We start from the raw sequence: 14,523 nt of genomic DNA on the forward strand, positions 1-14,523 counted from the left end.
TGATGAGGACAAAGGGCTCTTCCCGACAACCCTGGCCAGTGGTTGTCGGGGTCTGCAGGTCCTTATCAAAATCTGGAAGCTTTCTTGTCTTTTCCTTCTTGTCTTTTCCTTCTTGTCTTTTCCTTCTTGTCTTTTCCTTCTTGTCTTTTCCTTCTTGTCTTTTCCTTCTTGTCTTTTCCTTCTTGTCTTTTCCTTCTTGTCTTTTCCTTCTTGTCTTTTCCTTCTTGTCTTTTCCTTCTTGTCTTTTCCTTCTTGTCTTTTCCTTCTTGTCTTTTCCTTCTTGTCTTTCTTTCCTTTTCCCTTTTCTTTCCTCTCATATGGAATTATATTATAAAACATAAAACATATTTGTTTTTGACATATAAAAATAAATGGTTAACGTGGCTGTTTCCAGCATTTTTACAGCTCTAATGCCGGTCCTCAAAACGCGCTGGCTCTGGGTTTATTTTACAGCTCAAAAAAGCCTATGCCACTTACAGCTCCTGAAAGGCTGTGTGTGCATGAGACCATAGAATAACATGGAGAGGCGTTTTTAAGCTGTAAAAAAAAAACTGCCCGATGCTCCTAAAAGCGGCTGTAAAAAAACACCCGTGTGCATGGGGCCTAATAGTATCCATAGTATCCATAGGAGGGTAGACCTGTTTATTTGAGCTTTCCGAATGTCTTTGTCTTCTCCCTATTTTGTATCAACTCGCATAAAAATTTCAGCGCCTCCTGGATGCTCTTCACCCCCTGCCCCCTCTTTATATGGTAATAGCCTGCACTGCATCAGGTGATGTTCATCTTTTCTTTGGATGAAAAGCAATATCTTCTTGTTTTACAGACCTTATTGTGATTGGTATATTAAACAAATTCCATTTTTTTTTTTGTCTCCTCAGGGGAAATGTCCACAAGAAGCTTGGGATGAAAGCACCATTGAACTCTTTCTGCAGGAGTTGGCTGTGATGGACAGCAATAATTTCCTTGGCAATTGTGGTGTTGGAGAACGCGAGGGAAGAGTTGCCAGCAGCATGGTTGCCCGTCGACATTATCGGTACGGCCAGCTATAAAAGGGCTGGTTCACACCTTTGCAGTTCAGGCGCGGTATATTATACAGGCATCACCATTCCACTCTATGTAGCATGAGTTACATATGAGTTTTGATGAAGTTACATAGGCTGCAGCAAGCAGACTGTTTTTTACCGCACCTCAAACACACTGGTGTAAGCGGGCACTTATGCTCTATGGGTTGGATAATATTTGAAAACAGGCAAAGAAGACTAAGCAATGGCTACACAGCAACCAGATCTGTTTCTTTTGCAGAATGAATCTTGACCGATTTGCTATAGGCAACAGCTACACTTTTACACTGATTGCTATAAATAAGCTCCATTTAATTTTTTATATACGCTGCTAAAAGTGTACATGCAGGATTAAGGTGCAGGTTCTTGAATGTGTTTAGGCTTCATTTGAGTCGGCCAGGAAGGCTCAAAACCCAAGGTACCCGAATAATGGCTTCAGCTAGGAAGTTGACGTATCCCTACATCTTTCTTTGGTGAGAGGAACTTTTCACAGTTTGGGGCTGTCTGTATTACCTTCTATTTTATTTAAGTTCTTACCTAAAGATTAACTATGTCTAATTTTCAGAAGCATTTGAAGGCTGCGCTAAAGAAATGTCCAAATAACTCCGGTTCCTTGAACCACCTGTAAAATATTTTGCAGAGATACTTAAGCCCCATACACACATCAAATTTTCTGCTGATGTTTTTTTTTTTCCTTCAGATTTACCAAAACCATATGAGGTCAGACCTTAGGAGTTTCAATGTGTATGCAATCAGGCAGGCCCTTGCACTACATGGTTTTGGTAAACCTGAGGACAAAAATCTGCAGAAAATCTGATAGTGTGTATGGGGCTTTAGAGCAGAGCTAAACTACTGCTGAGCACCACAAACACTATTTAATGTGATGTCATATTTTTTGTGTATTAGCGCTTCTCTATTTGCAGGTTGCAGCTCTCTGCTATAGTGCAGACATTCTCTGGGCTGCCAATAGGACCCACTACAGCAGGGGTAGGGAACCTCGGCTCTCCAGCTGTTTTGAAACTACAAGTCCCATGAGACATTGCAAGACCCTAACATTCACAGTCATGACTCCTAGAGGCAGAAGCATGATGGAATTTGTAGTTTCAAAACAGCCGGGCCGAAGTTCTCTACCCCTGCACTAGAGGATGCTCTGGTGGACTTGCCTGAGTGCATGCTGCACGGCTGTCATCCTTATTCATGTTTAACTACTTAGAATCCCCTAGCCTGAACCATGCATGTGCAATCTAGATGCTCCAATACCTGATGTGTATATATCTTGAGTAACTGGGTAATGAAGGAAGGATCAGGCCCACATAGGCATCCTCCATATCTCTTTACAGGTTCATTTTAGGGCTGGGCACCGGTAGAAAAAAATCTATTGTACCCCTTTAAATGTTTATTAAAACATTAAGGGCCCATTCACACTAGAAACTGCACATCTATTGCGCATTTTGTTCCCTTGCACGTATGCATACTTGTGATTCTACAAGCAGTTGATGCGCATTTGCATGCAGTTGACGTGCCTTTTTCTATCTGCATTTGTCCTGTAAGGTCACTTCTTTCTTTCCCTGAGCTTCTATGTGCACTGTGATATGTTACAGTGTGTTTGCATGCATTGTAGAATGTTTGCAGTGTTAAGGATTACCTTGATTTTGGCCTATCTATGCAGTGCAGTCAAAAATGCAGCCAACTGCACTAGGTGTGAATGGGCCCTAAAATGTTTATTAAAAGATTTAAATGTCATATTTGTAGGGCCCTTTCACACCTAATGCAATGGGATGCAGTTGGGTGCATGTTGGACAGCACTCCAACTGTAGACAGTACATAATCCAGGCTATCCTATGGGCATAGTTCACACCAGTGCAGCACAGTGCACAAAAGTACAGCATGCTGCATTTTTCCGCATCACAAAAACGCATGCAAACGCACTGCAACGCAGTCACAATGTAAATGGAAGCCCAAGGAAAGAAGTGACCTCACAGGACAAATACAGATAGAAATACACATGTCAAATGCATGTACATTGCGCATTAAATGCATGTATATGTACGAGGAAAAAAAACGCACAGTTACTTGCAGTTTCTGGTGTGAATGGGCCCTTACCCAATGGGCACTTATACACCTTCCTGCCCAGGCGAATTTTGAGCTTTCAGCGCTGTCTCACTTTGAATGACAATTGCGCGGTCATGCTACACTGTACCCAAACTAAATTTTTGTCCTTTTTTTCCCCCACAAACAGAGCTTTCTTTTGGTGGTATTTGATCGCCTGTGGGATTTTTATTTTCTGCTAAACAAATAAAAAAAAAAAAAGACTGAAAATTTTGAAAAAAAAACTTTTTTTGTTTGTTTATAAAACGTTGTAAATAAGTAAGTTTTCTCCTTCACTGATGGGCACTGACTGGGCTGCAGTGACAGGCACTGATAAGGCGGCACTGATGGGCACCAATGAAGTGGAACTGATATGCGACACAGGCACTGATAGGTGGCACAGATTGGCACTGATAGGTGGCACGGATGGGCACTGATAGGTGGCATTGTAGTGTACAGTATTGTAGGGATGGATGCCAATCAGTGCCAAACAATAATGCATGGCAATCAGTGATGCCCATTGTGAACACTGGCATCTATTGTGGGCACTGACTGGCATCCCTGGTGGTCTAGGGGGGCATACCTGGTGCTGGGCATCTCTGGTGGTCTGGTGTCATCCCTGGAGATCCAGTGTGGGCATCCTGGGCGGGGCTGTGCTGATAATCGACAGACGCGAGTGAGGAAAAGCTGATCACCGGCTCTTCCTATTTATACTGTGATGAGCCGTGATTGGACACGGCTGATCACATGGTAAAAAGTCTCCGTCAGAGACTCTTTACCAAGATCGTAGTTGCGGTGTGTCAGACTGACACCCTGCAACAACGATCACTGTGATGCGCGCCCCCGGGGGCGTGCACTGGCTTCATATCCTGATCACGTCATATGAGGTCTGATCAGGATATTAAAACCACTTTGCCGGACGGCATTTTGCTATATGGCGGGCGGTAAGTGGTTAAAGTGATTGTAAAGGGAATATATATATATATATATATATATATATATATATATATATATATATATATATTATAATTTTTTTTAATAACAAAAACATGTTATACTTACCTGCTTTGTGCAATGGTTTTGCACTGAGTAGCCCTGATCCAATTCTTCTCAGGTCCCCTCGGAGAGCGCCCCCCCTATAGCAAACTGCTTGTTACGGAGGCACCCATGTGGGCTTGATCCCGAGCCGCACTGTGTCCATTGACACACACAGCATGGTTCAGCACCACCACACACTCTTCCCTCACAGTCTGTGATTGACAGCAGCGGGAGCCAATGACTCCCATTGCTGCCTCCATGGCTAGTGAGAAGAGTCGAGAGAGCCAGTGCTCTTCGGAACATCTCTGGATCGAGATCAGGCTTGGGTAAGTATAAGGAGGTGGGAGCTACATACAGAAGACTTTGTACCTGAATGTATATAATGCATTCATGTATAAAACCTTCTGCCTACTATTTACTAAGTGCAAGCTGCATGAGTATCTCAGCCCTGTCTTCATATAAGCTTTCCTTAAAGCATAACCCTACATAAGAGTACCAAACCGAGCTGTACAAAAGTCCAAATGACTTTAATGGTTCACATCTAAATATTTTGGCTTTTTAATATGTGAACCATTAAGAGCCGGTTCACACAGCGGGCGATGCGAGGCGACACGACTCGCCTCGCCTCGCTCTCGCAAGTCGCCCCCGTTCTGTACAATGGAACCGTTCTGAGAGGAGCGACTCGAGTCGCTCCGACTCAGAAAAAAGGTTCCTGTACTACTTTTGGGCGACCTCGGGGCGACTTGAATTGACTTCTATACAGAAGTCATCTGCAAGTTGCCGCTGAGGTCGCGGCAGGTCGCGGCGAGGCAAGTCTGAGTCGCCTCGCCTCGCCTGCAGTGTGAACCGGCCCTAAAGCAGTTTGGACTCACATTTCGGTCTGATACTGAATCAGATAACCTTGAACTAGTTTGTAGTTCTTATCTGCTGCTATTTCTAATTAAAAAAAGTATAAATGTGCATGCACATTAGAAGTAAACACTGAGATACGTTCAGCTCAGGCTACTTCTACGTTCTGCTTTATTCGTAGGCGGGGCTAATATTTTATACAGAAAGATACGTCATTGCTATGTCAGTCTAATAGGTACATCTTATTGGTTACAATACAAGAGAAATGAAGAAACTTTATGCTAAGTTTGGTTGAAGCTGGTTCCCTTATCTCAAATGCAATCTTCTAACACGTGGGATGTAGGGTATAGACGCCATCTTAACTCCGAACGGAGAGTCAATCTGTATACTACATAATAAGTAAGGAACATGTATACACATAAGCAAATAGACATTTTCTGATTATCATTATGTACATTAGATTCCTTAACAATACTCCTTGTGTTTCTATGTTTTTTGATGACTTTCTGGTGCCCACTGGAGGGTGGAGGTGGTATATGAGCTGCCTAAGCAAAGCCAGTGAGCGCTATAAATGATAACTTTCATTTCACTGCTCTATACAAATTAGTCTTCAAATCCTAGCACCTCTTGGATGTCCTTTTTTTTTTTTTTAATTCGTATACACTTCCCACTTTCAACTCTAGGGCTCAGACTGGGAGACGGGTGGGCAGCACTGTGAGCCAATCACATTTTACTGCATGGGCTAATGCTGTTGGACAAATACAGGGAGCTTGCTGACAGGAGGAGAGAGCAGACTTATGACCCTGACATGTGGTTCTGCTCATTTTGTTGGTTAGTCTGCAAGCTGGGAGCAGGTTAGTGGATAAAAAAACACTGCACTGGAATAATGTTATGACACCAATATGGCTGAAGGGTCTGTCATGGGTACCTGGATGACAAGTCTGGCTACTGAATACAAATATAACGCTTTGATAGGCAAACCATAAAATGTGCATTTTAGCTGTGTTTTTAGTTGTTTATCTGGAATTCAGATTGAAATGCCGGTACTTCTTCAGCAGAAGATAGATTGTTGACATTTCTCTTTCCTTTCTGTACTGTAGCAGATGTGACTTCACCCCGGGGGATTATCTTATCACACAGCCTTTCCCGAGGGGCATCGTACCTGTAACCCAGGCCGCCAACTCGCAGCTTGCAGTCTCTCCTGAGAACATTGGCTGTTTACATTTATTGGAAAAATATATCATCTGTCATGACTGATTCAGTCTGAGTCATTGCAAGAATTTCAAGTCATATTTTTTATTTATTTTGTGTTATCTGCAGACTCATCCATGGGATCGGAAGATCAGGAGACATCGCTGCCGTACAACCTAAAGCTGCAGGCTCCAGTCTGTTAAATAAGCTAACCAATTCAGTGGTGCTGGATGTGCTAAAAATTGCAGGCAGGTGGATTTGCAAATTCTATTTCAAATCATGTCAAAGTGCGGCACGATGACAAAGGGTGTTCATTACAGTTCTGACTTACAATTACAGGTGTGCGAACTGCAACAAGCTGCTTTGTGGTCCCCATGGCAACTGGGATGAGCTTAACCCTGTGTTTCCTGACACTTCGACATAAAAGGCCAAAAGCAAAGTACATCATTTGGCCACGAATAGACCAGAAATCTTGTTTCAAGTCGATGATCACTGCAGGTAAATTGTGAAATGTTAAGCTCTGGGTAATGAGTCGGCTATGGCTGACAAAGCCAAACTTCCGCTGGCCACATTGTATCAGTAATTAGAGGAATACGAATGCGGCCACTCTTGACTTTTCCTGAAAATGCAAGTTATCTGACCATTGTCATGCTGATACTTTGATTTCACTCCTTTTGAATTGCTGACCTGGACTAGCCACACAGATAAGAAATTCTGACCTTTTTTTTTTCTTCTGCCTTTCATATGCTGAATTCCCATTCTAGCTCTTAAACTGGGTTCACACTAGTGCGGATTTCCCTGCAACCAATTCGCATGATGGGAGATTGTGAGCGGCTCTCTTTGGAGCCAGTTAACACATCTTCGTGGAGGCTGCAGAGAGGATTGCACAGGAGTCCTGTGCATCTTTTGCTCTGTTTCGGGGCAAAATTTTGCTCAAAATTCAGCCCACAGGACAACTGGGATGCACTGGACCACTGCTGCAAGCTGCATCCGGTATCGGTGTGAACCCAGTCTTAAAGTGATTGTAAACCCTTACAAACCACTTTGACCTACAGGTAAGCCTAGATTAAGGCTTACCTGTAGGTCCAAGAAATATCTCCTAAACCTACACGGTTTAGGAGATATTTCCTAAAAGACAGTCACAGCTGTCTACGTTGCATGCGCCGTAGACAGCGGCGCGCAGGCGCACTATCGCCGTTAGCAGCATGCCGCTGCTAACGGCGATATGCCGTTAGTTGAAGAAACCAAAATAAACTCTGGATAGCCGCACTCCGGATCAGGTAAAATAAGTTGTGCCTTTATTGTTTCCACCAAAAAACCTTTACATCATACGAGTTACAGCAGCAAAGGGAATGTAGAACAGGGAATGCTGACGCGTTTTACGCTAAAATTAGCGCTTACTCATAGCTGTGATATGCCGTTAGTGGTGGCTCCCATTTGCAGGAGTGACGTCATCGCTGCTCCGGTGCTGTAAGTGATCGGAGCAGCAATACCCGGAACAAGATGGACGCTCTGGATTACAGGGGACAGCGGTGACATCGCTGGCTCCTGTGTCAGGTAAGTGACACATAATGGACTACTATGCGATGCATAGTAGCCCATTATGCTTTACCTTTGCAGGGAGACAGAGAGGAAGTAAACCCATCAGGGTTTACTTCCTCTTTAAGCTAACTATATTAGACACCAATTTCAGCAGATTCCTGCAGAATTAGCTGGAATTTAACCTGTGAGTGGTCCCGTTGGTACCACTTGACTTGACCATGCTTTTTTTCATTTTAAATCAAAGTAGCCAAGTGGAAAATTTAAAGTGAAAAGGTTCACCTTTACAAAAAAATTTTTTTTGGGACCTGTAAACCCTTGCACCCACCATCAGCAGATCGTCGGTGTAATGCCATGCTTTTGCAGACAGTCTGTGTATCTGTTTTCCCAGACCTCCAACACGAGCAAACAGTTACACTTGAGACAGAAATCTCAATAAATTACCACAGCGCTCAACAGCGCCAAGGTAGTTCATTGCGCACTACAAGCCAGCAGCCGCAGAGGCTATCAGACTTTGTAATTTTCTCAGTCAGAGCACTGTAAAAAGGATGATGCAGCCGTGCGGGCGGAGATTGTGTCAGCTAGCCAGGGGAGAAGATCCCCCGCTAGCTGTCAGAATGGGGGATCAGGGGAGAGCGGGGGGCCGGTGTATGTGTAACATGTTACACCTTGAATATGGATGTAACAGGTCACAAAAGGTGAACTTATCCTTTTAATGCATTAAGGTAAAAAACCTTCCACTTGCTAATTCTTTCGCTCACTCCCTAAATACTTGCCTCCTCTTGATCCAGCGTTGTGCTCATCTGCAGCAGCGCTAGTCTTTTATTTTTTTATTTTTTTTCCCTGCTCTCACAGAACAGATTGAGAGCAGCATTAGCCTTTGGCTCCTGCTTGTGTCGGTCAAATCCAGCGAGGTGGGGGAGGGCACGTTTGAGCTGTGCTGTGTATCTATGGACTCGTGCAGCCGGCCCACCATAGCACAGGGCTTTCTATTGGGGCACACAGAGGAGGTAAGGGTTTGCTCTGTGCAATATCCTTACACAGAGCAGGTGAGTATAAACCTCTTTTTTTAATTTGGGTATATGGAGGGGAGAGTGAGCCTTTACTATGACTTCAATAGCCAAACTGGTATTGCATCCAACCAGATGCAGTCAATGTTTGGGTATTCAGGCACTGCAAATGTTGAATACAGGAGCTGGTACAGAAGATTTATCCAGAGGAATTATCAGATTTATGTTGTTTAGCCCATGAGCTGAACAAGAGAAATCAAAGTTTATATGGGTAGCCTTGGACACAGAAATACAGAAGCCAGATTTAGTCAGGCACATAGCATTTTCAGAAGTGAGTGACGCCAGCCTGTATATATCTTCAATGACAGGTGTACTTGAAATGGGTTGGTCTGTATTTAAGGTTTCACTAAAGACTAACCTTGTTTTTCTATTTTGGATAGAGTAAGGGAGGTTTATAATCCCTTCACTCCTGTCGCATAGCCAAAACAGGAACGGAATGGAAATACCTCCAAAATTAGGGAAACCTGGTTGTCACCAGAATCGTTGGAATTGGTGTCCCCATTGGAAGATTTCCCTTCTTTTCCTGTTTTGATGTTCACCCAAAATGTGGGATTTTCTTTTATTGTCACTGTTGATTATAATGGTAAACAGAACAAATAGAGGGTGAGTCTCCCTAAGGGGGGACACAGACTGCAATAAAAACCTTAGTTCTAATCTTTCCCCACGCTATGCAAAACAAAAAAACAAAAGTTTTTAGCTTTTACTGAAACTTTAAAGGATAAGTTCACCTTTTGCAACATGTTGCACCCATATTCTGGGTGTAGTATGTTACAGATGTACCAAAAGGCCCCCCCCCCACTCCAGTATTAGTACCCACTATTGTCAGAATACAATAATTAGCAGGACATTTTCCAACATGTCCCTTCAACAGAACTATTCTAGACTTCTGTTGGGAGGGGAGGCCACACATTGATGGAAATGCAGTTGGTCCAGCGGAGACTAGCCACTTTCCATTCATCGTGGGCTCCTCCTGTGCGGCAGAGGTCAATTATTTTAATTGCGTCGGAAAATTTTCCACTGATCAGAAAATTTGGGCTTTAGTTATCTTTTGAGGCATACTGATCTACAGGACAATGCACTGATTAGAATAAATAAGCGCCATTATGTTATATTACAATTCAGTTAGTGAAATTACCTGAAATCCCTTATACTAAGCCAACACACAGTAGCTGGCTATAGATGATTTATTCCATCCATACAAGCGAGGTGGATAGAGGAATTCCCTCCACTGAGACATCATACTCTGATTACGGGACTATCTAATGATCGACTTCTGTTGAACAGGCACAGCCACACATGGATCGAAGTTCAGTCGGTTCCCTGCTTAACTGGCCCAAATCCGATCCATCTATGGCCAGCTTAAGGAGTATTGGCTCTGTAAGGTAATTGGTGGTAGAGGAAAGTCTTTGTCTGGCATTACAGGACTTAATGCACTTGTCTTGTGATTTGTTCATTGCATCATGAACTAGTGTTTTATTCTTTTGTAAAGGTTTTGAGCCAGTAGTGATTGAGAATGTGCTGGAAGGAGATGAGCTACGCACAGATCTGAAGAGTGTAGAATCTCGAATCCAGGAACTTGGAGCAGAGAACATCCTGTGTGTTCACTCCACCACATCGTGCTTCGCTCCTCGTGTGCCTGACAGGTAGAACGTCATTGTGACCTCGCTACTGTTAAAGTGATATTAAAGGTTTGGCTTTAAAAAAATAAAAATAAACATATACTTGCCTGCTCTGTGCAATGGTTTTACACAGAGCAGCCCCCACCTTCCTCTTCTTGGTTCCCGTTGGCTCTTTTGGGTCCTCCCCCCTCGACCAGTGCCCCCAATAGCAATCTGCTGGCTATGGGGGCACTGGTGCGTGCTTGCTCCCAAGCCCTGCTCTATAAGCCCTTGTACACACAGTCGGACATTCCGACGGAAAATGTCCGACCAACAAAGTTTGAGAGCTGGATATAAAATTTTCCGAAAACCTGATCCGATCGGACTTCGTCCGATCGTTTGTAGAGCATTCTGATTGGAAGTGCCACGCATGCTCAGATCAAATTACGAGACCAAAGCTATTGGCTACTAGCCTGAACGTAGTCCCGTTGTAACGAACGAACGTCATGACGTTCCAAACGATTTTCCGACAACTTTGTCTGACTGTGTATGCAACACCAGTTTCGGACATAATCTGTTGGAAAAAATCCGACGGATTTTGTGGTCCGAATGTCTGGCCGTGTGTACAAGGGCTAAGACACTTAGAGCCATGGCTCGGCCCTCTCTCTCTCCTCGGCTCACTAACTGTTATTGACAGCAGTGGAAGCCAAAGGCTCCTGCTGCTGTCTCAGTCAATGAGGTGAGTCCCAGGGCAGAAAAAAGAAATGGTACTGCGCTACAGATATATAAATATTCTGCAGGGTTTTACTTATGCAAAAAGATGTAGCTGCCCCTTCCACCTTGAATATTTAAATATTTTTGGGGGTTTCTCCAACCCTAACATATATTATAGTTCGCCTGGAATATTTAAATATTTTTGGTATAGCAACTTTTTTTTTTTTTTTCTTACTTTTAACACATAGGGTCTAACACACATTATATTTATAATACATCAACCTTTTTTCATATATATGGCACATTATAAAAAAATATATAAAAAATAAAAAACAAAGGGCAATTTTTAGGGTGAAAATAAAAAGTTTATTTACACTGTTTTTAAGGGGTTATATAGAACCCAGTTCACTAACAACCACCAGAGGGTTCAACACAGCACTTGGTGTAAATTGTGTTTTTAATTTATTTTTCATTTCTATTTATTACAAATACAAAGTATCTTGATAGGTATATATATTTTTTTTCTTCTTAGCAAACTAGAAGGCAGCGCCATTCCTACTTCTTCCGTTTTTTTTTTTTTAATTTTATTTTATTTTTTGAGTCCCAGGGCAGCCAATTTTTACATAGAAATCTGGCCAGTAACACACTTCTTGTGTTAAGTAGCCCAGTTTTTTTTTTTTTTTTTTTTTTCAAACATGCAGGTTGAAGGAAAAAACTGACCCGATTCCTCATCCACACATTCTAGGTGGATGGGGAATTTACTCCCGCTGAGCTATTGTATTCTGACTTCCTCGCCATCACCATACACTGATCAGCGTTACTGGCTGTAGCCAGAGGTGCTGATTGAGTGGCATTTATCTAGTAGATTGACTTCTGTACAACCACTGCCCCCATACATGGATCGAAATTTGTCCAGTTCCTGCTGAACCGGTCAATTTTCGATCCATGTGTGGCCATCTTTAGGGTGTTACCACTATCAAGGGAGGAGCAATAGAAACACTCATGGACAGAAACATTGTCTGAAGAGGGAAATATTACAAGGTCTTGTAGATTCAGTTGGATATTACTAAAGTCAACAAATTAAGGCTGAACTCCAGCTAAGACCTTCCCCTTTTTTACTGTTGCAGAAACCGTTTTTTTTTATTTTATTTTTTTATTTTAACTTTTTTTGGGATAAAGATTTATATTAATGAATAAAAGTTGACCATTGTAAGCACCCCCATTGGTATTGCCTTTTAACTAATTGCTAAAAAAAACAAAAAACATGCTATGTCTCCTCTGCAATAAAATACTTACCTGCTTTTTTCACAATCCACTGTGGAAGATAGCCACAGTAACAGTACCTGGGGAAAAAGCTGATGAGTTGATTTTGACGCCAGTGAGACAGCTCACAGGTGTTGGACTGTTGGAGAATAGTTGTGTATTCCTGCCTATAGTTCCACTTTATATGGTTTGTCCCAGGCCTCTGTCACTGCTGAACCTAAAGGAAAATAAAAAGGAAAAAAAAAATAAAGGAAGGGAAACGAATACAAGCGCCACATTTTAAGTAATGGTAATTTTCAATATAATGCATTATGTTTTTGTGTTTAGATACACTGTAAACTGCCCATATACCTAAAATGAGCATCTCCTGTTCCCACTGGATCAGGTGACCTTCTCACATCTATAAGAACCACAGACCCCTCATACCCCCAAAAAACTGTATTCAAGAGGAAAGATCGCTCTGATAGGTGGGATATCTCCAGATGGTTAATTATTTCTGCACGATGTCAGTAGCCACCTTCAGCACAATGCTGTTAGCCAGAATTGTACAGGAAATGCATTCGGTTCTTTAGAAAGTTCTACATGTCTGTTTTATGTTCAGCTTGTCAGCAGAACCAGTAGGCTCCAAGTATTGGAACAGTAGTATAAGAGGTGTTTGTATTTTGTTGTGGATTTTTTTATTTTTTTTAAGCTTCCAAGAATTCGGCAACTTTGTGAAAAGTGCAGGCATACTATGACTTATCTCTATGATTTTACATCTGACAGGTTTATGGCACTTCTAGAGGAGACACTTGAGGCTCTGAGAGGAGAGAAGCACACACAGCAGCTATGCCTACCCCCTCCTCTGCTGCCCATTCACAGAAGACTTTGTATTATGTGAATTCATTCAAAAAATACAAAGGCTCCTGTTATTGGGTAGAAAGGGAAGAGGAAGGCATAACAGCTGCATTGACTCTGCTCCGGAAGCTAACTTCCTAACTCATAGTATGTCTGCTTTTTTTTTACAAAGTATCTGTATTCCTGGAGTTCAGGTTTAGGGCGACCCTTTCCCTTAACTAACGAGTATTTTGGTTTAATCATCATCATTACCACGCAGTGAAATCCTACCGTACCTTTTTTTTAGAGGCTCAACTATTTGTAACCTGGCAGGATACAAAACAAAAAAAAACAAAACACTTTTTTAAAGCATACCAAAACCCCAAGAACGCAATTTTAACCCCTTCCCACCCAGCCCCGCCATCTTTTTTAATTTGCTCAGGGAGTGGGAAGGATCAGCGATAATGTGACCACTGTGATGGGCTGTCACCTTGGTCACATGATTAGGGGCCTATCCTGCTGGCTACCAGTTGTTGATGGGGGATCAAGAGCTGTCTTTGGTCTTTCCGTCTCTGGTGGGAGGGCACATTGAGCGTGCTGTCAGCACAGAGACACTGCACTGCCAATGACATGGGGGGGGGGGGGGGGGGTTGGGTTCTGTAGTCCTCTGACATACCTGGGGACAATGTAACTGATGAGACTGCAACACAGGAAGTGTACCAGATTTTTGGTAAAACCCAATGGGTATTTTTTTTGTTTGTTTTTTGACAGATATATCAATTGTGTACTTCCAAGACCAAATGAGGGAAGTTCATTATTAGGGTTTTCATATACTTTACAGCTTGCGATCCATACAGGGAACACAGCCTACCAGTTTGCACGTCTGTTTTTGGCCAGTCCATCCCAGACTATGATTGGTAATCTGATAACCCATGCTTGTGTTGGGGAGTATATCAAATGTAGGCTCCTTTCTGTCTCTCAAATACAGAAAGCCTGAATGAATACATATATTTCAATGTTAAATAGTTTCTCTTAGTTGTCAGTTAGATTCAAAGCTGTCTTAAGGCTTAAATGTGATTGGTGGAAGGCCTCAGCTCTTGCTTCAGGAACTACGTATCCATTGACCCTTTGAGGTGCTCTCTGGATCTGGCTAGTCACTTACAGAGGACTCGGCTTAAGATAAACTAACCAAACATTTAGATATTCGCACCGCTACATTGTTTGCTGCATAGCATTAGTAGTTCACCGTTGCCTGGAATTACTATTTTAAGTTTCTAGAAGTGTAAAAATTGTTGC

At 42.5% G+C, this 14,523-nt stretch overlaps 1 protein-coding gene across 1 annotated transcript in view; it reads left to right on the plus strand.

Moving 5' to 3' along the window:
- SEPSECS (Sep (O-phosphoserine) tRNA:Sec (selenocysteine) tRNA synthase) overlaps nt 1-14,523 on the plus strand; it is a 63,982-nt gene that overhangs the window by 6,997 nt on the left and 42,462 nt on the right. Inside the window, exons 2-5 of the mRNA XM_077477689.1 lie at nt 879-1,033; nt 6,357-6,475; nt 6,567-6,725; nt 10,326-10,479. Coding sequence (XP_077333815.1) covers nt 879-1,033; nt 6,357-6,475; nt 6,567-6,725; nt 10,326-10,479 — 587 coding nt within the window. The remainder of the gene's footprint in view (nt 1-878; nt 1,034-6,356; nt 6,476-6,566; nt 6,726-10,325; nt 10,480-14,523) is intronic.

The sequence above is a fragment of the Lithobates pipiens genome, unplaced genomic scaffold (assembly GCF_037356315.1).
Source record: "Lithobates pipiens isolate NorthernLeopardFrog02 unplaced genomic scaffold, aLitPip1_a1.2 Scaffold_13, whole genome shotgun sequence".
Taxonomy (NCBI): Eukaryota; Metazoa; Chordata; class Amphibia; order Anura; family Ranidae; genus Lithobates; species Lithobates pipiens.